We start from the raw sequence: 24,151 nt of genomic DNA on the forward strand, positions 1-24,151 counted from the left end.
GGTTACGCGATATTGAAGAACAAGCAAGCTATTAACACGGGCAATGAGCGGTGTTTTCCTGTGGTCATTTATCGTTTGTCATAAGCACATTAACGAGGGAGAAAGGTGATATACCTTAATTACTTCAGAGAAACTAGTTTTGGCTTTTGACTGACTTCAGTGTTCATAAAAGATCTGTTAAAAATGTGACTTTTATTAAAAAAAAAGCAATTTAAAATACATCAGGCATCTACCAGACTGTTTTCTTTTTTTCTCCCCCCTCCCCGAATCTTTGTATTTTTTAAGCAGTTGTTGCCTAAAAAAAAAAAAAAAATTCAAAAAGAAAATAGTTCTGTGAGTGCTGAAACTACTAAGTCCCATTTCCCTGTAAATTAGCATCCCATTTTTTATTTCCTGTGTGAATTTATGGAACATTTGGGCTCACACTGAAACTTAATAGCATCTCCATCCTATGGACTATCTTCTTGTTTTTGTAAAACATGGAGGAACTCAATGTTTTTGATATTTCTGACCCTCTGCCAAATTTTGTAGTTATTAGCTGAACACTTCCAAAGCTTGTTAGCAGAAATCATGAAGGAGTGGTAGGCAGGACTGATAGACATTGTTGCTAAATAAGCTTTGTTTTCTTCAGAATCCGAACGGGAAAACATGCAACATGAAAACAAAACAAGAGTGGTTCCTTTACAGTCCCAAATGAGAACACTTAAATGGCAATGAGGTTGTCGGAAGTCCCAGCACTAGAAACAAAATTATGAGGATTTATCCTTAATGAGTATATAATCTCCTAATTAGATTTGTGCATATGTATTTGAGAACTTCTCTATATTCATATATGACCGTAATTTTTTCCCTAAAACTCCATTTTAAGTTATTTATGAAGCAGAAGATCTATGCACCACTTCCTCTTCCTTTGAGATCTCCGTTAATTATCAGTACCATCCTCATGGACCTATTTTCATACGATGTTTTTCAGCATCCAAAGAGCACAAAGGAGGTTTAAGTTTGACAAGCATTTATGTGGAGATTGGGGGAAAAAAGAAAACACAAACAGCAAGCATGTTGGGTACATAGTAACTGTAACAATGCTGCAGCAAAATGACTTTTGGCTCTGCAGATTCTTGGATATTTAAAAGAACGGCCAATCAAAACCAGACACATAAGCAGTTAATAGGGAATGCAGTAGATCACTTTTAAGTTGAATAAAAAAACAAGCTTTAGAAATTTTAACATCTGAAAAGAAGTAGACTGGGAGTTTGAAGAGACAGAAGAAATGAGGAATATTATTTTTTTTTTCTAACCAACAGATCTCCTCTCAATGTAGGTAATGTAAGAGCATATTCTTAGCCTTTTTGTTTTGTTTTGGGGTTTTTTTAATCAAATCATCAGGGTAAGGTTGGCTAAAATTGGAACAATCATTTTGCCTATCTGTAGTAAGTTGTCTAAAGTAACAAACAGAAAAAAACCCTATATATACACAGTGAGCTTGTGGAAAATCGCAAATTTAGCAACAGATGGCAGGAAACAGAATTTGCTGTCTTATCAGGACAATAAAGCAGAAAACAGTTGGGGTAAACTTGTTACAAAGGGAAAAAAAACACTTACAAAAGAAAATAGAACAGATACTGTAGTTCACATTTATGGATTCTATTAAGGGCAATCTGTTTTTAATTGGAACGGACTTCCTGAGCCTGTAAATGAGGTATGCGTGCTCATCCTAAAAAGCCTTCGCAAGTTCTTGTGGTGCTGAACACACCAGGTGCTGCTCATGCTCTGAATTAGATTCACTGCTCAGAGCCTACGTGACTCTAGCAGAACAGGAGAATCGTGAGTAGTGTCTGAAACACCGTCTTCACAAATCACTCACGCTGGAGTGGATTCTGAGTAGAGAAGCTGTGCGTTTCTGCAGATGAGCTCAATCACTGTTGTATCGTAGGATGTGAAAACTTGTTGTGCAGATGTCTAATACATTCAGTATGGCTCGACGCAGGCTAGAGCAGTCGGAAATTCTCTCTAAAACAGAGCGGGGCATGGGAAAATCCTGAGCCATGTTCAGTGACAGTGAATGAAGAGCTGGTCGCAGGAGAAGAAAAATAAATAAAAGATGACTCCCAGTGGATACGTACAATACAGAGAAACCTTAGGCTTAGGGACAACCACAAATGTTTGCTCTTCTAACCTTTGGATGCTTTATTTCTGTGTTTGTTTGTTGTTTTTGTTTTGGTTTGGTTTAAAGCTCATATGTGACAAGAAAAGGAAAGAGCATGAAAGACATAATGCAGTGACAGATCTGAGTTCACTGTGGTGTGACCTCATATGACCCTTCGAAGTAGCTTTGGGTCTTTTTGTCCTTGGTAGAGTATACTTTGGGGGCAGGAAGTCTTATCCATCAATTATTTCTGAGAAAGATCTCTGCTCAAGGAGAAAAAGAATTGCAGCTACATCCAACATCTGAACTAGTCACTGGCAAAAGAAGAAAAAGTAATCTTTTATCTACCTGCTTCTATCCTATGTGAGGACAACAAGCTACTTTTGCTCTCCCTACAAATAAAGAAGCTATTCTATATTTGCTCTGGGTCTAGCACTAGAATAAGGTATTTCTCAGGACAGTGTGATATATTTTCCTTGATATTCACCAAGTTTCCCTAGAAAAAATGTTTGTGGACCGTCTTATTTTATTAGTAATGAATGTCCCAGTGACATTTAGAGGCAAACCTGATCACTGTTATGTGTAAGGTGTTCATCTTTAGCACTGTTTATATAAGATATTGTAACTCTGTACTCCAAAGCAATCATACATAAATGAAAAACAAACAGAAATTTAAAAGTGGTCAAGAAGAAAATATAAAAAAGTGCTTTCTGACATTACAAAGATCATCATTTTCTGCAGAACAGGATGAGAGTTGAGAAAGGATGATTTTGCTTTCTGATACAACCCTGCTAAAGCTAGGCTTCTGCAGGCGGCTTTTACTTTTTTTGTTTATCTGTTCTTCACCTTGATTTCATTTTATCTGTGGCCCAGTGGCTCTGCTCCTAAACTGACTCTAAGTCGTGATTCGTGCTTTAGCAAAGGGCATGGGAATTAGCTACCCAAGGCATCCTGTCAGAATTTAGTGAGTCTTACTGCTTTCTGCCTTCTGTTCACGTACTTGAGAACTGTACTTGACTTAGGATTACCTTGATTTGGGGGTGGGAGATTATGTCTTGGCGTTATAGACTTTGTTTTTAAACTCATTCTAATGGGTTTATGATTTACATGCTTAACAGCATTAGCTGAATACAAGTTTTTTCTTTTTTTTTTTTTCTTTTTTTTTTTTCATGGTGCACATTGTGAAAGACCAAAATATAAACTCTGTTAAACAGGTCAAAATTTAAAGGGTCTATAAAACAACCTCCTTGACAACCATGCTCAGCTGCAGTAGGAAATTTTAAGTAACGTCAGTAGAAAGAATCAATCAAATTGCAGAGCAGTATGTACCAAAAGCAATAACCCCCTTGGCAAACAAACAAGGCTTTCTCCCACAGCAGCTGAGATGAATAACCCTTTCCTCCTCTCTTTAGAATGACTTTACCTGCCGTCTTCATGTAGAAGTTGGGAAATTGTTGCGATCCTCGACCTGCAGGATGTAGTAGGATGCATTAGAGATTTTGCCGTGGCACTTGAAGTTTTCTCACCCATCTCAGTCATTTGATCCTGGGAAATTAAATGGTCTTATAGTACTCAACAAATCCTTTATTTCTGGAGATAAGGGTATAGATATTTCCTTTAAGAGTTGAAGCATCCATATGTGGACAGGTAGCCTATGCAGCAGTTCAGTCCCATGTGAAAAATAATAATTGAAATGGTTTCCATAGAAACTAAAAACAGCCAGTGGAAACTGCTAGATAGTATTAAAATAATTCAGTCATGTTACATCTGAGTAAATAGGAATCATTTGCAACGTGCTACTGCTTGCAAGGACGGATGGTATTCTTAAATGTTTTTAAAATTACGTGATTGAGCTGCAGCTTCTAATTGGGCATGTAGTTTCTCACAGGGCTACAGGTTGATATTAAAAATACTAGGACTATGTAATTGATCATGGATGCTCTGAAGTTAAAGGGGTCTTTTTAACCCAAGCCGTATTTTTTTCAGAGGAAGTCCATAATAAGGTAAATTAAATAGATTAAGAGAGAAATAAGCATTAAAGTAACAGTAATGTTTGACAGAAATACACTGCAATAAGCAGCACGGATTGTGTAACTCCTGCCAGATCTAAAGCTAACATTATATCACATCCAGTTTGGCTTGCTGTGAACAAGCGTTTGGCTGTTAAGAGTTAACTTCAAAATCAAACAAACAAGCAAGGTCTGAGCAGGGTCAATTTTTCTTTAACTTTTTGGTGATGTCAATTCTAGCTGTAAGCAGCCTCGTGAAAAACACTGGATTATGTGTGGATTTGGGCTTCTCAGTCCGTTTGCCAGCGGAGACCGATTGTGTTGCAGAGGCGATGTAATTACTCATCAAGGTGAGAGAGTTTGTGTGGGAGCCCTGCTTGCTTTCCCCGTGACAAGCCCGCTTACCTTTGCTGTCAGTCAAAAGCACCACGAAACGGTAGCAGCGACAGACGAGGGAAAAGGCATTAATGCGTCGAACCAAAGTGCCACAGCGAGCGGGCTGAAAAAGATCCCGCCAAAAATCTCTCTGCCTCTGGAAATGCTCTTTGAATAGAAATGCTAAGTCACCGCATCCACCAAAATCCATGTAAAAGATACCTCCAAAATGCACGTAGAGGGATTGTGTATTGGATAAACGGGTAAAATAATGGATGGTATGTTTGCCTGAGGACATGAGGGCTATTTTTGTGGCTGTTCCTTGTTATTCAGTGGTATTCGCTGTGTGCAGCAGGAAATCCTCTGCAGGACAGAGGGAATATTAAGGATCCAGACGTGTGCTTTAGCTAGTGGCTCTGCAGTTCTCCTCCTCCAATCCTCTTCATCTCCTCGCTACATCTCTAAAACCTTTGTGAGCACATCCTACATTCTATTCCTAGTCCTTACCTTTGTTTAGCACTTAGATTGGAAACTCTTCAAGGCAAAGACTCTGGAGGCATTTTCCATATGGATGATGTCTTCAGGCTTTTTGTGCTATTGCTTTTATTATAAATACAACTGGAAGTACAATAGCATTTGTAGAGAGTTGAGAAGAATGGATGGAATCCTTTTTGGGATGTCTTGGTACTCCTGTTACCCTGGTAATTAACTATTTTAAAACTATCACTATGAAATTCTTCATGTTTTGTGACTTGATTGACAATTTTAAAGTTTAACCTTTCTGAGCTTAACTAGTTAAAAGGGCAAAGATACTGAAGTACAGGAGTTGTACAATTTTGTACGAGGTAAAGAAATGGGCTATTTACTCTGTAGGTAGGTTCCAAGATGAATATATATGTGACATCCACATACATCAAGCAAAAGGCAGCAAGTTGCTGTCCCTGGCATTTCATTCTGTAGTCACTGAGGACAGCAGCGCACATTTCTGCAGCTTGTGCATCAGTCTCCCTCCAGGTAACTCTCCAGAAATAAGCAAGCTGCTTGTCTTTCAATACAGATTTCGTATCAGAATCCTCATTTAAGAGAATTACATTCTAACAGCTTGACATAAGCGTACAGTACACATGGTTTCTCCCATGTTTTGGGTTGTGACCAGGAAGTTACACTACAATGATACAGTGTAGCTCTGTTTGGTGGGGTTTGTTTTGTTTTGGTTTTTTTTTGCCATGCTTCTTGTACGTGGGAAATCTATCATCATTTCTCAGTAAAAAATTCGAATTTACCTCACTTTACCATTCATCTCCATTAATTAGAACCATCATCATTCCTCTAAAACCCCCTATTCCCTTGGTTCAATTGCAGCCCCTGAGACTGGGTTTTTTCAGCGGATTTTTGTAGTAGGTTACTGAGGCTGTGATTTTACTTGTAGTAACGAGGTTTAATTCCATAAAATTATACAGCTGATGGCTGATTTTTCTGGCACTAAATCTATTTCTGTGTCTGGATTTACCCCTCACCATGATTAAAACTTCAGATGCTTTTGTCTGGATAGGATGGTTTGTGGGTTTTTTGGTGTTTTTTTTTTTTTTTCTTTTATCACCCTACCAATTAGCCTTTCATGTGACTTTTAATTATCCTACAAAATATTTGAAAGCTTCCAGCTCAGAAATTACCTCCAGTCTCTGAACTTCCTATTTTACTCCTAGAATCATAGAATGGTTAGAGTTGGAAGGGACCTTCAAAGGTCATCCAGTCCAACCCCCCTGCAAGGAGCAGGGACATCCCTGACTAGATCAGGTTGCTCAGAGCTTCATCCAACCTGGCCTTGAATAAAATGTTTTGAATAAAAGGCTCCAAGAACAGGAATGCTCCTTCCTCCTAAGTACAACGTTAAAACATACAGTAATCTGTGTGCATTTTTCAGTGGTTGTTGTGATCTGCTGCATTATATATGAAGACCTTCCAGTCAAGCCTACTGTTTATATTAATTCTGAAATTTCCACTGCAAACTAGAACTTCTAGAACATTTTGTTATTGTTGCGAATGCAGCTCCTATCTATATCTGGGCCTATCTCCGAACGTGTGCATTTGGCCTCAGGATGTCTGTTGACAAGGCAATCCAGTTGGTCTTGGTAGGCCCTACTGGCTCGCTTCCTTCTGCAGATTTAATATTCAAATTAGGTTTATGCCAGCATATAGAAGCAATCTGATGAAACCCTGTCCTCATAATTATACTACGATTGCCTCATAAATATATGTATTTTAAGATCCAAAGAGACACCTAAATTAGCTACTTTTACACTTCCCTTTTACATTATTCAGTGGCAGATATTTTCATTTCAAAACTTCATCTAATTTTTCCTCATCTTTCTAAGCCAGACTGTTCCTTCCCTTCAGTTCATTCACTGTTACATCTACCTTATGGGCAGTTGAACACAGAGCAAAGAGCTTCAAGCGACCATTGCTCAAGCTATGTTAATCATAGAATCATAGAATGGTTAGAGTTGGAAGGGACCCTCAAAGGTCATCTAGTCCAACCCCCTGGCAAGGAGCAGGGACATCTCCGAGCAGATCAGGTTGCTTAGAGCCTCATCCAACCTGGCCTGGAATGTTTCCAGGGATGGGGTATCCACCATCTCTCTGGGCGACCTGGGCCAGTGTTCTACAACCCTCGGTGTAAAAAATTTTTTCATAATATCTAGTCTGAATCCACCTCCCTCTATTTTAAAACTGGTACCCCTCATCCTATCACAACAGGCCCTACTGAGCAGTCTCTCCCCACCTTTCTTGCAGGCCCCCTTGAGGTACTGGAAGACCGCTATCAGGTCTCCCTGGAGCCTCCTCTTCTCCAGGCTGAACAGCCCCAGCTCTCTCAGCCTGTCCTCATAAGAGAGGTGCTCCAGCCCTCTGATCATCTTCGTGGCCCTCCTCTGGACCCTCTCCAACAGGTCCATGTCTTTCTTGTCCTGGCAACCCCAGAGCTGAGCACCCATTCTCCGCCTAGCCTGTTTTTGTGCCTGGGATTGCCGCAACCCACGTGCAGGAACTTGCACTTGGTCTGTGAATCTCTTTCAAATGTGAATCTCTTTCAAAGCTAAGAAATCCAGCTTGGCTAGCAATAGTTTAGGGAAACTGAATAGTGTAGGGCAATACTGAATATCAGTACAGACTGGGAGAATGATGGATTGGGAGCAGCCCTGAGGAGAGGGACTTACAGGTACTGGCGGATGAAAAACTGAACCTGAGCTGGCAGTGTGCATCTGCAGCCCAGAAGGCCAACCACATCCTGGGCTGCATCAAGAGGAACGTGGCCAGCAGGTCAAGGGAGGGGATTCTCCACTCTACTCTGCCCTCGTGAGACCCCACCTGGAGTACTGTGTCCAGTTCTGGAGCCCCCAACACAAGAAGGACATGGACCAGTTGGAGAAGGTCCAGAGGAGGGCCACAAAGACGATAAGAGGGCTGGAGCATCTCTCCAGTGAGGACAGGCTGAGAGAGTTGGGGCTGTTCAGCCTGGAGAAGAGGAGGCTCCGGGAACACCTTATTGTGCCCTTTCAATGTATAAATAGGACTTATAAGCAAGAATGAGAGAGACTTTTTACTAAGGCCTGTAGTGATGGAACAAAGGGCAACAGTTTTACATTGGAAGAGGGTAGATTTAGGCTGGACATAAGAAAGAATCTTTTTTAGACTGAGGGTGGTGAGATGCTGGAACAGGTTTCCCAGAGAAGTTATGGATGCCCCATCATTAGAAGTGTTCAAGATCAGGTTGGACAGGCTTTGAGCGACCTGATCTATTGGAAGATATCCGTGTCCATCACAGAACCTTGGACTGGATGATCTTTCTAGGTCCCTTCCAACCTGAATCGCTCTATGATTGTGTATGTGGCATTATCAGGCCCTTCTTTTACCTATCTCTTCAAAAGTTAAGGGAGGGGTCCACTTCCAGTTTGTGTGATTTTTTGTGATATTTCCTCAGTTTATCTTCACACAAAAAAGCTGATTGTATTACAGTAAGCTTTGTTATTTTTCTCGTGTCTTAAATGGGCATATTAAGCTGACTATCACTGAAGCATCTACATAATCTTTTTGTAACTTTTATAATCACACTTTAATATACATCTGGAAAAGTTCACCTAAAATTCTACTGAGTTAATGGATAACATGTGGCCCAAGATGAGTTTTGCACATGTCTAATACTAAAGACAAGTACATGAACACATAGATACAGAATACATGAGTGGCTTCAAGAAATACGCCTAAGTTTGTTTATTTGGGGTTTTTTGCTTGGTTGTGTCTTGTTGGGGGGTGTTTGGTTTGGTTTTGGTTGGGTGTTTTTTGTGTTTGTGGCATCCTTCTGCCTCCTGTACATGAAAATTCTTATTTTTTCTAATACCTCTGATTCCTTTTATTCTGGTTTTGACAACATTCATTAATTTGACTGATATTTCTTTTGTCCCTGCTGTGCTGTGGATCATGTTTTAGTACAAGCTTGCCTCTGACTTGAACTTATTTAAATAGGTAGTGCTACAAAGCAGTTTGATTCCTATTTCAGCATACCACAATGATTATATATTACGATTATAGCTGTGTCAAAAAAACTGTGGGTATATTTTCCTAAAATACTTTTTCTATAACCATTCTTTGGTGCGTGTGGTGGAAATGTTTCATGCTAGAAAAACTTTGCTATAAGAATCAAAAGGGTGCAACATTAGTGTAATTAAAGCTACAAATCTTTGTAAATAAATTCATAACAAGCTAACTACTCTGAAATATTAAATATTTTAATTTCAAAATATTGTGTAGTCCACAATATCATGTGACTCAAGGCAGTTCTGTTCTATGAGGTGTCATAGGTTTGTATCATTTAATATAGGAGCTTAAATCCTCTACTTATAATACAAAGACTATATGGAATTTTAAAGTGATGTGCATTATCAGTTTGAAAACACAGAGTACCAACCTTAAGATGGGTAGTAGGGGTGGGAAACAGCTGCAGAATGGCAGCACAAGGGCTGGAGGATCTGCAAAGATTCTCCTTAAATGTGATTAAAAGAGGAGAACAAGGTACTTCACTTCCATAAATCAATGTAGATTCAGTTTAGAGTGTTATTAATCCCAGAACCAGCCTCCTGGTTCATCCAGTGCCTTTCCTGTAGTGTAGCCACCATGGAGGAGTCTCATACCAAGCTGGGTTTCTTTAGCTCCCTCATCCACTTCTATGCTGGAAGGAATTTTAGCATATGGAAACAACATTTCCACAAAAATTTCATAGCTAATTAATATCCTATAGGTCTCTGCTAACAGGTGATTTTTAGCAAAGGCATCCCTCTAGGCATAGACTTTTATTCTTACTTCTCTAAACGTACAGAAAGGATCACATTCCTTCCCTACTCCTCAGTGTGCTCACCTTGCTTTCACCATGGGCCACGTAGCTCAAACCTTTAGATTGGCTTTGAAGTACCTGGCTTGGGTGGGGCCAGCTGTGAAATCGTGAGGTGTGAACTCAGAAGAGCTACGCTGCTCCTGTTTATCACCTTTCTGAGTAGGATTTAGAGCTGTCATTGAGAGCCTCACCACATACCTGTAACATGAGCCACAGTACGGTAATTTCAGACATGTTTATTTGAGCGATGGTTATAGCACCGCTTTAATTTTGCTGAATAAACTAAAGCCATTAATTCTTCTAACCACTCACAGGCCTTCTAGTGACCGTACAGTCGATGGTTTTACCCCGATTCCCAGAAGAAAAGTGTGTTCACATAAACCCCATTATTAAATTTAGTAGTAATGAATGTTCTTGTTATGAATCACAGCGCAGAAATAAAGTACTTGGAGTCTTATTTGCCCTTCCCAAGGGGTGATCCCACAAGATCGAGAGCAGGACATTTTAGAGAAGCCTGTAAGTGCCTTTGGTGTTGATGCTGCTATCTTACAGATTTATACTGGTCTCAGTCTCCAAAGGAGGGGAAAAATAGGTAATGGATGTTTTACTGCCTGTACATTTCTTGTTAAATTGTCTTCATTTTTTTACTTAGCATCTGCCTCACTGAGTACTCATCATCTGCTACTGAGCCATCTGATGTACAACAGATGTTAAGCACTTAGTGAGGCAGAGAAGGAGGTAAAAGTGTCATATCATGATTAAATACTTGCTCCTGCTATTATATAGGGTGACCATACTGCATTGTTCTTGCAGTTAATGTACAGTGTATTGAATAAGAGTAAGCACATGCTTTGGATGAAACTTGTAACTGCTGTTGTTCAAAGACATTAATTTTTTTTTTTGAGAGTTAAGTTATTTTGTAGCAAAAAAAAAAAAGTAAAATACTTTAAATCTTAATTCTAAACTGTATTTAATTTTCCGTGGTTTGACTCTTGCTGAAAATGTACATTTAGAAGTCCTTCTTGTTATCACTCGCATTGCTTACTCATTTCAAGCAGGCTGAGTTTTGCAATGTCACGTAATTTAATCACTGTATATCCAGGCCACATTTCTGTGCTCCTCCTAAGCAGCCTCTCCCAGCTTTCAGCTTAGGTAGATTTCTTGGTATTTGAGCCCAGCCACGAGTTCCCTGTGCATTTAAGTCAGCTTCTTCCTGTGGCTGCTCAACTTCCTGCACACCCAAAGGGACCACTGCGCTGTAAGGACCAACTGCATCACCTAAGCTGTTTGACCTTTTACAGCAGCCTTACCTGGTACCCAGGCTACTCATTCCCTGAAGAAGATAAAGGCTGCTCTCCTGAAGAACAAGATAACTACTCTGTTGCTTGCCTCCCTCACTTCCATTGGGATTTATCCCCAATGCATTTCATTACTCTCCTAGATTGTTTGTGTCCTGTTATGTTAGTCCACCACCACCATCACTGCTGGGATGGTTAGGACTTGTGCTCATGTTGCTTCCTCTGGTTGGTTAAGGAAGGCTTCATCTACTTCCTTGTCTTGATCTTTAGGTCTGTGGCAGATTCTGGCCACAGTCTCTCTCTTGCTGGACTCTCCTCTGATCCTGACCAGTTCATTGCAAAGTTTTAGTTCTAAGTACTGCTTTGCATGGAGTGCAGCTGTTCCCCCTGCCCACCTGTTCTTACTAAAGGGTCTCTACTCATCCATCACAAGCACCCCAGGCGAATCTTGCTGCATCTCTGATCCCAGGGATGTCATAGTATACTGTGTCTGTATTTTCTGCCTGTTCCTCTCACTGTTTGCATCTGTGTCCAGGCACTTGAGATAGGTCCCTAGTTGTACCACGTTCTGGTGGGAGTGTGTATCCCAGATGTGTTTTTCCCTACTCCTCATTTTGATTCCAGCCCCAGGCTAACGTTGCTTGAAGCCCTTCTCGCTGGGTCAGCAGTTCTATTGCCTAAGATGTCACCCATTATTTTCTGTTAGACCCTATCTCTCCCCAGCTGCCATCCATCCTCCAAGAGGATACAGTGGCTGTAAAAGCCCAAGCTCTGTCTGGCTGCAGCAGCTGTGCAGCCAGGTGCTGACCTGCGGGAGGCATCTGCTTCGAACCAAGCCTTTCCCCTTGACTGCAGAGTCCAGAATTGTAAATGATCTTTCATTTCTAGGAGAAAAAGAAAGCTTTCAAAATGACGCTCCAGTGTGAATTTAACTAATTAAGGAGAAGTGGCTTAAATAAAGTAGGTATTGCTGACATTTTATGTACTTTCACTTAATTTATTTAATTAGCTTGAGTTAAAGCCATAAATTACCAAAGAGTAACAGCATTCCTTAATGATAACTTCAGGGGGAAAAAAATCCAAACCAAAAAAACCAACCCAGTAGAGTAAGGCAGTTGATTTTATTTTAAATATGTTTGTTAACTGATCAAAGATAAACTGTATAAGTAGAACCAGTTTCTCTGGTTAAAATCCTGTTAAAAAAAAATCAAAATGAGGTAAAAAGTATTAGGAGATTCTTGTTTTGAACTTGATTTGGAATAGGAGAAAACTTCCTTCTGTCTAAAGTTTTTGGTCTCTTTTCAACCACTAATGATCAAAGATATAGTTGTTTTAATAAGCTAGACTGTTATAAACTGATAAGTAAGTTCTAGAAAGGAAACGTACTCATTTGTGCAGCTATGTAATTTCATGCAGACTTCTAGACTGCTTCTTCTATCCCTTAACATAAAAAAGAAAGAAGGTAGGCTCATTAAAAAATAAAAAAGGAATGAGAAAATGACTTCTCATAATAATGGAAACAGTAGATTAGATCATGAATAAGGGAAAAAAAAATTAAAGACCATGTGGCTGGAAAAGTGAGCAACCAAAACCAAATGAACCCTTGTCAGTAAATTAATTTTGCTGGTTTGTATAGGCTTATTCCAACAACAGAGAATTCTCCTCTTCCAACAGTGCCATCTTCCTCACCAAGTCTCCCTCTTTCCATCACCTCAGTGGACCAAGAGAATTCCCTCCCTGCTTTCCCAGCTCCCTTCTCATCCTCAGTCAGCAGTAATGCCCCCGCCTCCCGTTCTTTCTTTGCCCGGTGCACCCTGCGTACCGAACACTTGTCTGATCTGTGCTCAGGTGTATCCACAGCAGTCACCACCTTCTTTTCCCAGAAACTCCTCTATATGGTAAAATCATTGTGCAGAACATTTTTGACTTATTTCAATGACAAATAGTAAGCAGAATAATAAGTAGTAATATATTATGTATAAAAAACTCCTATCCATCAGATCTAAGGGGAGGAAAGGGTCAGTGAAACATCACAGGGATCAGCTTAAAGCTGCAAATTCTCTCCTTTTTCTTATGTGGTGGGTTACCCTAGGCTGGCTACCAGATGCCCACCCATCCAGCTGTTCTCATGCTTGCCCTCTCCACCAGGAAGGGAGAAAGAAATAATATAAAAGAACTTGTGGGTGAAGATCAGAGCAGGTGACTGGAACCAGCGGGAACTGTCTGGAACAAGCTGTGTCCGACATGAGGCAGCCCCTGGCCTCTTCTCACAGAGGGCACTCCCGTACCCGCTCCCCTGCTCAAAACCTTGCCAGTGATAGCCAGCACACCTCAATAAAGCAACATTGAAAAATTGACTCATTGAAACCTGTCAGAAATAATGTCAAGTTCATAGCTGTGTGTAGCTTAAAGCTAACTGTGCCTGAGCTCCCAGCCAGGAAAACTGCTTGGTCTCCAAGGCATACAGAAATTTCTTGTCCATACTAGCACAATGCCAAATCCCAGCTACTCGTCGCTGCTGAAATACTAACTAACTTAGCTTTGTGGCTTTGTTTAACTTTGGAGCTCAAGCACAGTTAGCTTTCTTCTGACTAGACTATATCATGCACACAGACTCTTAGATGTTAGGAACTCTGTAGCATGGTTGTAGAGCCAAGGAGATTTGGTCTCTACGATTGACGCTCTGTGAGACACAGAACATCTTTACAGTAAGAAGTCTTCAAATGTTTATCCTGTACTGAGATGAATTGAAAACGGCAGCTGTGAGCTCAGAGTGGATCTATGCAGAATAAGGTTTTTCTGGAAATGTACTCCTAGAATATAACAAAACTTTTCAAAGGCATGACCTTCTGTTTGCAGAAGTGGAAGAGGATGTTAAGATTCACATTCACAAACCAAATCAACATCAGCTTTCAAACAACGTGCTTAACCTTGATACAGTAGTGTGGTACCAGCTGGTAGTAACAGTACAAGCAGAAAAACTGGAGACTTACTTAAAAGCAAACTGCATATTCTTGAAATCTGCCCGGTTACCTGTCCACGGTAACAAATCAAAATAAGGTACTGACTTTTTTTTTATGAAGGCTGTTGTGAAGCAAATGGCATAACCCGAAGATCTGAAGGAAAGTACTCCCCCCCCCCCCCCCCCCGGCTTTTATGTCTTACATCCAGCAGCTTTGGGAACTCAGTATCAGCTCTTAAATAAGCACAGAGAGCTGTTAGGAGTGAGGAAAAAGCTGTAATGAGAGGCCTTTGAAAGGTTAGTTTCATTCCTTTGGACAAGGATCTTCTCTGTTTTGATTGCTGTGATGCATCGTGTGGCTAATAGCAATAAGATGGCCCATGTGAGACAGGGCCTGGCTGCAAAGTTCATCTAATAATGGGGAACAAAGTCATCGCACACCTGAACTGCTGTTTCTGAGAGCTGCCAGGGCAAGCTAGGTAGGTATTGAATTACTGTCAAAACAACCCAGGCAAAGTACACAGGAACTTCCCATTCCACCTGGGAGAGCAGTAGTTTTAATGTTCTCCTGAGTTTTGGAGTAACTTTTTTTTTTTTTTTAATTGTTGTGGATGAGAGTGATGCAGTTCACTGGTGAGAGAAAAGCAACAATGTATTTTATTGATATAAACAGTGATTTATCAAAAAGTTGGACAGTAAATGGTAACTGTGGTTAGGTATACTGGATTACTTACTGCATAGAGGACAGGGTCAGACAAAACTGTCAGAGGGACCCTCTTGTTGAGTCATGAGATTTGGAAAGGACGCCCCCCCTTGCATTCTAAACTCCTGCTCAGAGGAGCCTAGGTGCAGCTGGATCCAGTCCTAGTCCTCAGCTTGACCACTGGCTTATGTCTAAAGGATTATATGTGCACAATCATAGAATCATGGAATGGTTTGAGTTGGAAGGGACCTTCAAAGGTCATCTAGTCCAAACCCCCTGCAAGGAGCAGGGACATGCTTTCTATCACTTAACTAAGATTTCTAAGTAAGTTTAGTGTACTATTAGTCACTTAGCAACAATCTCTTGCGGCAAGGAATCTCTCAGCCTCAAGGAGTAACGTTGAGAGACTTCCCTACCCAAGGGGAGATCCTGATATGCAGCCTGTCGCCATGCAGGAGAGCTCAAAGGGCTCTTGGGCTGCTCACTATTCATGGACTAAAAGATCATTGACTCATAGCCATATTTGCACATTGCCTGTAGATGTTAGTTTCTGCCAAATTTGGCTTGAGTTGGACGTTGACCAGCACGGGGCGGGGGGAGAATGCATCACCATCCCTTGGCTACTGTTTTTATCTGTTTCCCCAAATCCACTCTGAGTCAGATGCCACCTATTACCATCAGGACCAGACACATCTGTCACTGATGGTTATCACTTGACCAGGGTTATGGGAGAAGTGGTCAGGTTGGGGGCGGGGGCTGGAGCACACTGTCACAACTGTGACATTGATCTTGCTTGTGGAAAGGACATTATAATTTTTAATCAGGAAATTATGGAATAAACTTGACAAAATATTTTTGCCTAATACTGACTTTTAAATAAGCACAAAAAAGAATGGTGTTAAGGCATTTATGGCATGGATGTTGTTATATTTACTCATATTTTTATGAGCATTCAAAATTAGTTTCAAAATAGAGGGAGATAGATTTAGACTAGATATAAGGAAGATATATTTTATGCTGAGGGTAGTAGAGCACTGGCCCAGGTTGCGCAGAGAGGTGGTGGAAGCCCCATCCCTGGAAATGTTCAAGGCCAGGTCGGATGAGGCTCTGAGCAACCTGATCTGGTTGGAGATGTCCCTGCTCCTGGCAAGAGGGTTGGACTAGTTAACCCCAACCTTAACAATTCTATGATTTATAGAAAATAGCAGTAGACTATATGTATATTAAAAAAAACCAACAACCTGAAACAACAAAAATTCTGGCCCCCAACAAAAAAAAAAAAAGAAGAGAAAGAAAAAAAAAATTAAACAAAGTCAGCAGAGTATACAGTGATGTAATTTTACTGATCTTTATTTTGATGTTTCTTAACAATTACACTTGGAGATATCATAGATCTTTTTAGGTTTAGCATTTGTTTTATAGTCAGGAAAAAAATAAACAAAAAAAAAAGATTTCTGAACTATTTAATGCTTGAGACAAATCCAGATGTGACAACAAGTAAATCAGCAGTAAATGAGGCTCTTGCATTTTCTCTTTAAAACAATGCAATGAAAAGGGAAGAAGCTGTACAACCATCACCATTCATGTGGCAACAATAGATCTGACGCTGCAGCAACCAAAACAAGCTTTGTGCATCACTAGGATTAATAAGAACTGAAAAATACAGACACAGAAGATATTTTTTTTTTCTCTTGACTGTTGCTGTAACTCCATTCTTCCCATTTTGTGTATTCTAGCACTTGTGACTCATCAACCTAAGCTGTTGGTTCCAGTATCTGTTTTCTCAGTGTGATGTAGGACATCAACTGTTCCTTCTACTGAAACCAAAATCATATGACGAGAACAACATTAAAGTGATCTTGTAATTTCATCTCCAAAGATGAACTGTAAACACAGCGTGCTCATGTGAGGCTTCCTGTAGGGATAGCATTGGGTTGGAAGTCATCTGAAGAATTAGGACTGAATCTGTTTTAGTGGGGTGCAGGGTCCTATGTGCTATTCCAGGGAAGAATTTGGCTCACTGTCTACAAATCAAAGCAGTTCCAGCCAGGAATAACATAGCTTGTAAGCTTACAAAAAAAGTAATCTTCATCATGAAATAGAGAGATGGTACAGAGTGAGTTATACACACTTAAATGAGTACAAAGACCCTCCGTGATCAAATAGTATTAGGAAAAACAATATCTCAAACACGTAGGATTTCAAGACGTTAATCTGAAGACAACTACAGAAAAACGGCTCTTTGACAGATACAGAAAGAGCAAGTACATGAACCAACTATTGTGCCTGTGAGTTTATAAGGAAACTTTTTCTGTTGTGATTTTTTTGCATTGTTAAAAAGCAGTTTATCCACATATTTATCTATCTGACAGCAGATGCTGGCATCTGACTTTAGTGCCTTAATCTGCTACTAAAACCAGCTTTATTTTTCTCTTTTCGATAAAAAATAACAAGGTTGTATTTATTGTGTTGTAGGTCTCTCTCTGTGTTAAAGTAACTTATTTTAACATTGCAGATCTTCCAACTATTGGCTCAACCGCATCCAGTCCTTCCTTTACTGCAATGAAAACGGCCTCCTGGGAAGCTTTTCTGAAGAGACTCACACCTGCACCTGCCCTAATGATCAGGTTGCCTGCCATGGGTTCCTTCCCTGCACGGTTGGGGACGGCTCTGCGTGCTTGAGCTGCGCTCCTGACAATCGCACCCGCTGCGGGAGCTGCAATGCCGGCTACATGCTCAGCCAAGGGCTCTGCAAGCCTGAAGTGGCAGACTCAACAGAGCACTACATTGGGTTTGAGACTGACCTTCAGGACCTGGAGATGAAGTATTTATTGCAGAAGACAGACCGGAGAATTGAGGTCCATGCCATTTTCATCAGCAATGACATGCGCCTCAACAGCTGGTTTGATCCTTCTTGGCGCAAGCGGATGCTCCTTACTCTTAAGAGTAACAAGTACAAGTCTAGCCTGGTCCATATGATACTGGGCCTCTCTCTACAAATTTGCCTAACTAAAAACAGCACCTTAGAGCCCGTTCTTGCTGTTTACGTCAACCCTTTTGGGGGCAGCCACTCTGAGAGCTGGTTTATGCCTGTGAATGAAAATAATTTCCCAGACTGGGAGCGGACTAAACTGGACTTACCCCTTCAGTGTTATAACTGGACGCTGACTCTGGGCAACAAGTGGAAGACATTTTTTGAAACTGTACACATCTATTTGAGGAGTCGAATAAAGTCAAACGGCCCAAATGGCAATGAGAGCATCTACTATGAACCCCTGGAATTTATTGATCCCTCAAGAAATCTGGGTTACATGAAAATCAATAACATCCAAGTGTTTGGCTACAGCATGCACTTCGACCCAGAAGCAATTAGAGACTTGATTTTGCAGCTGGACTACCCCTACACTCAGGGATCACAGGACTCAGCACTTTTGCAGTTGTTGGAGATACGGGATCGTGTAAATAAACTCTCTCCGCCTGGTCAACGTCGTCTAGACCTCTTCTCTTGCTTGCTCCGTCATAGACTCAAACTGTCTACCAGTGAAGTGGTGAGGATTCAATCTGCTTTGCAGGCCTTCAATGCCAAATTGCCAAACACAGTGGATTATGACACAACCAAATTATGTAGTTAACCGTAAATGTGAAGCACAACACAAAACCTTGAAGGAGTTTTTACAGTGCTTTTGTGGAACAGTTTATGTTTGGAAAAGTAAATTTAAATTGTCTTTTCAATATCTGTCTTATATCAGTCAATACAGTGGGATGGCAATTTACACACATGAACTTGCTGACAATGAATATATTACATCTGCAGTTTTGGTTTATGAATGAAATAAATACTGACACCAGTCTAGAAGACATTCTACTTTTTACAATAAATTTCATTTGTAATTTTATATGTTCCGTGGCAATGCTTTTGTGCATTACATCCTCTAGAGGGAACATAGAAGGATACCAATAAAATTTTGTAGCTGAACAGTTATTAAAAAAGAAATGCTGTGGGATTCTTCTTTCTTACACAAAAGTAGTAACCTCGCTACGCTTTTGTGTGTGTTGAGCACAGGAAGAGTAGGTCAAGAGAATGACTCAAGATTTTTACAGAGCCTGGAGAGAAGGTGAAGCCATAGACTATTTTATTCTTAAAATGTAGATCTAAAAGTTCATGCTGAGCTGAAGTGACAACTGTGATGATGGTTTACTTGCTACGCTTGAGACTTTCCTAAGGCATGCCCTTTTCAAGGTGCTCAAGTGACATCCGGGCTCCCAGAGGGGTAATACTGAGTGCTCTAGGATGGACAGGGGCTTGGGATGGAGAGCTGCACGACAAAGAAAGGGTGCATTAGCTCAATAGGAGCCAGGTGAGAGGCTGTCTTTGCAACTGATATTATTCACGTTGCAAAAGAAACATCCTTTTCCAGCCAAAACACTTTTTGAAAGTCTCCATAATCCTTTGCTTTGCATATTTATAGTCAGAATTAAGCACATGTATACATTACAGCCTCCCAAATACACACACCCTGTAATATTTATTTATCTAGAACTGTTTTTATCTATTTACATAAATACCGGCCATTAATTAATTTTAGACAGAACTAAGCACATGTATACATTACAGCCTCCCAAATACATATATAAATATATGTATATATAATTATATATACATTTATAAATATATGTATATATATTTATATATACATTTATATGTATATAAATACCCTGTAGTATTTATTTATCTAGAATTATATGGTTTAAACTATTTTCTCTAAATACCACCCATTAATTACAGACAGAATTAAGCACATGTATACATTACATCCTCCCAAATACACATGCACACACACTATAATATTGACTTATCCAGAATTATCTGTTTTTAACTATTTGCCTAAATACCACCCCTTAATTAAAAAAAAAAAAAATTCCCTGACAGTGCAACTCTTCATTAAGTATGTGGATATTTTTTCATTAGTACAGATAGATAACAACCTTTCAGTGTCAAAATTTTCAATTTTAGAAAATATATTCTTTTACAGATACATGACAGCTATTGAACTCTAATTTATAAAGCTGAAAGTAATTTGTCAATTAGTGAAATTAATTAAATGTTCCTGAACGTGGATCACAATTAGGTTCTTTGGTATTGTATATGTTCCAACAGAAAAAAATACATCTAAGGTGACAGAACTTGGGACTGGAGAAGGTTTTGCTACCCCTTGCAAGAGAATAATACAAATAGCTATACACAGTCTTTTAGCAGCACCTCCTTCTGTTGCATATGAATCTGTGTCATTGATGGAGAAGCCAAGTTGGTTTTTAAAACAGGAAAGAATTACATATAAAACTACCATTTGTTGTGCAAGCGCAGAAAGGAAGAAAACAACTTCATATTCAATTCATATACAATTTTAAATATACAATTTTAATTCAACTAGACAAATTAATTAACAAAGAACTGTGACTACATCATCTGTGTGCACTCATTTCCAGCTGGACACTGCAGACCATATTTCTCTTACTTAGTTTATTTATCACATCCCAACTGTTTTGTTTTTGTTTTTGTTTGTTTGTTTTGTGGTTTTTTTTTTTTTTTTTGTTTTGTTTTTTTTCTGTCCATTTCTTTTACCACTCACCAATACTGTTGTTACCTGCGAAAACTCCAAGGAAACAATTGTACTGTATCGAACTGTACCACAACAACCTGAAACAGTCTTCAGAAGGAATGGTGGTGACTAGAGCTCTAACAACCAGGTAGATATTAATTGTAAAACAGCAACTTTCCTGCTTAAGTGAAGGCAACTGTTATCTGATACAAAACTCTTATAACACTGTTTTCCAAGCAAAAATTATTAAAATCATGTCTGAGGGCCGGGAGCCCAACTGACATCTAGAAGGTCTATTGCAGGTACAAACTGTAATAAGGACAGGACCGCCCAGAAACCAGAATTAGGTTTGGCAAGGTCATCTACACCTCTGGCTGACACAATCCAGAATTCAGAGGCTGAATTGGATCATATTAAAAATACCATAAAGCTGAGTAAACTTCTCTTTCTCTTATTTCTTACTGAAAAGATACAGGCAGAATGAAAGCATGTTTAAATTCTATTGGCTGAAGGTAGGGAGAGGTTTAGTCGCATTTCAGGCTATTTCTTTACCTCAGAACAGCTACACCCGTACAAATATTTGGAGGAAGAGTCTTTGTTTCCAAAAGTCCAGATATGCTGACTGCCTTGGCTGTGACACTGCAAGTCTGTAAGGAGGCAAAATCCAAGAGAAGTCAGTTTTTCCCAGGCTGAGGAAGCAACCAGGCAGCTTGAGTAGGAGAGAGGACAGAGAAGGAGGGTACTACAACTGTCAAAAGGTCATTTGCTTGAAAATACAGCACATATTTTGGGTACAAAGCAAAAGATAGCAAAGCACCAAGGAAGCAAAGTGATCACCAGCTCCATCGCTACTCCGCTGAGCTACATCCCGACTGTGAGTCCTGCATGGCAACAGAGCTGCAACAGCAAGCAGGGACATGCGATGTGGCAAATCAACAACATTATAGTATGAAGTACAATTAAGGAAAGAGTTTTACCTCCCAGAAATAGTACAAATTTTTCCTGCCCTACAGATTATTTCTTGGTTAGCAATGTGCATCTAAAACTATCAGTGTCTTTTGTCAAAACACTTACATATTCCTCTTTATTTTATGGTACCTTTTACCCTAATATATCTGTATATGAAAGCAAAATACAGCTAAATGACAATGCTAGTAGCAATAGCTGGTGGAGGATTGTCTGCTCTCTGGACACGAGTTATTGTATGTCTGCCTATGATCTCCTCTTTGACATACAGCAAACACTCCTCTGAGAGGGCCTAATCTGGAGCGTGACCACCTTTCGAACACATCACAAGAGCTTTCTCTTTTTTTATAAAATGCTTTTTGTCGTTTCTCAACTGGCATGAAAGGGGAAAGAGAAGAGGAGGATTAAAACAAAGCTAGGTGTGTGCATATCAAACTGTGACTCTTCTGCAGGAAAAGAGAGAGGAACAAAGAATCTTTGAAATCCCTTTGGGATCTCATCACAGGTGCATCACTCGCTCTAAGAGCGTTTAGATACAAAAGGGATAAATACAACAGAAGGCCAGAAATACAAAGATGAGGTACAGCTGCTTAGCATGAATGTGACATAAGAAAAGTGAGCATAATCAGTTTTGAAGACGCAAAATTTTGTCTTACCTCTTTCTCTCTCTCTCAGCAGAGAAGAAGCTTTAAGCATTAAATGTGCATAAGAGAACAAACAAAAGATAATTAATACCATAAATTTGTAGATCTGCTTCTATGTGTTGACTGCCCTCCCAACTCCAGTTGTCAGTGTAACAGTTATGTATCAGGACAGAACTGCTTTGCCTACAAAATTCAAGCAACATAACATGAGAGAAAATTATTATGTCAATTAAATTTCCAAGTAATTTAAAGGAACTATTGATCTTGCATATGATTATAAATTTTCCAAGTAAGTCCTTCCTCACCACTAAACTAACAAAAACACCCACCACCCAGAACTAATAAAAACTAGTTAAGACAATTTCCAGAAGGAGATAACAGGTGATATATGATATATATGTCTTGTTCAGTGAATAAAATTAATTCAAGCAGTTCTGTTTGGAGAAGTTGAAAGCAGTTCATATTCCGTTCTAGCAGTATAATCAATTTTTTTTCACATAATTTACTAACAACATAAATTGTTTTGGTGCATACAGGTGTGTTTTAAAAAGACATGCCATAGGTTGGACAGAATTTCTACAGTAGATCACTTACCTGAAAATTCTTTATTTTTAAATTGGTTTTGTTCCACTCACATTCAATGCATTCAATTCCTCTATGGTTGTCCAATGCCTAAGATCTCATTACCAAAATGCATATTTCTTGAGGGGACTAATTTGACAGCATTCGACATGAAAGTTCTTCTTTAACAGCAGGGTAGATGCATCGCAGCTTTTTTTTTATATATTTGGATCTGTAAAGTTAAGAAGAGGATGGAGTTGCTAAGCATTTTAAAATGTGAACTTGTCAGCATAAAATAGAAAATGTAAATTCTTAGTTAAAAGTTTTAGCTACATCTCTGAAAACATTAAAGTCTCTAGTCAATCAGAATTTAGTTATAAACGTGGAAAACTACCAGACATTTGTTTTCACTTATTATTTCTCAGCTGTAACAGTTTAAGAGAGAAAAATTAACAAATGCAAGTGAATTAGACGAAAAAAAATATCAGTGTTATTTCTAATAAGTCTTAGGCCAAATGGAATACATTGATGACAAATCCTTTTCCTTCACCAGAAAAAGCAATGCAATCCCTGTCATATTCTCTTATTACAATAAATTGGAATAATTCTATCACTTTAGTTCATCCCAGATACATTTGAAATTTTTTATGTGATTATTTATTAAAGTAGCTGGATTCTACACACACACACACACACACATTCATTGAACTTGCCTAGATACTTTTTTTTTTAAGAGGTAACTTTTAGTGTTTTCGCTAAAGTTGGGAAAAGCTATTACACAAAAAGCTCAGATGCAGGGGGATTACTGCTCAGTTTAAGTCCATATATTTGGCTTTATGGTTAATCGATGTCATTTCCACCTAAGCACTCTAGGAATGAGCAATTCAACGAGAAGACCAAGTTGCTTTGTAAGGAAGCTCTTTGTCACACTGGTATCAGGTAACACATGCTTCGGATTGCTGAAGTCATCCATACTTACATGGAGGCATCCATCTGGTAAAACCTAAGGCATCTAAAATTAGGTTTTTAAGATAGAAGCATAGGCTGCTTCTATTCGCAATAAAGATCTGAAGGGAAATTTAGACATCTCAATAGCCTACACCTGTCTGTCTCCTATCCAAAGAGCCCAGGCTCCTAACCTAGATGAGATGTATAATGTTGGACAGTGTGAATAATCAAGCCCACAAAAATGGGCAGAAGTCCTAAGGCTTGGTCCTAGGCCATTCCCTAGGAAAATCTGCAATATAAATAAGAGACTTGAGGAAATAGGGGGAAAAAGAAAAAAGAGGGAAGAAAAAAAAAAAAGCAATAATTATTTAAAAAGCAGTCATTTAAAAAAAAAAAAGACAGTAAGAAGGCATTAAGGGCCACATTTAGCCACTGCACAATCATGCAGGAAATTTCCTTAGTCATTGCACTGAGTTTCAGCAAGGTGTGATGTAGCTTTAACATGAAGACAACTGCAAAACTGGGCCTTAAGGAAATATTTTTTAAAACATTA

At 39.4% G+C, this 24,151-nt stretch overlaps 1 protein-coding gene across 2 annotated transcripts in view; it reads left to right on the plus strand.

Moving 5' to 3' along the window:
* Positions 1-18,775, plus strand: part of BRINP3 (BMP/retinoic acid inducible neural specific 3) — a 203,547-nt gene extending 184,772 nt beyond the window's left edge. For both annotated transcript variants that reach the window (XM_086753209.1, XM_086753210.1), the window contains exon 8: positions 17,395-18,775. In XM_086753209.1, coding sequence (XP_086609335.1) covers positions 17,395-18,511 — 1,117 coding nt within the window. In that variant the 3' untranslated portion in view covers positions 18,512-18,775. The remainder of the gene's footprint in view (positions 1-17,394) is intronic.
* Positions 18,776-24,151: the final 5,376 nt, after the last annotated feature.

This window comes from Chlamydotis macqueenii, chromosome 8 (genome assembly GCF_036417535.1).
Source record: "Chlamydotis macqueenii isolate bChlMac1 chromosome 8, bChlMac1.mat, whole genome shotgun sequence".
Classification (NCBI taxonomy): Eukaryota; Metazoa; Chordata; class Aves; order Otidiformes; family Otididae; genus Chlamydotis; species Chlamydotis macqueenii.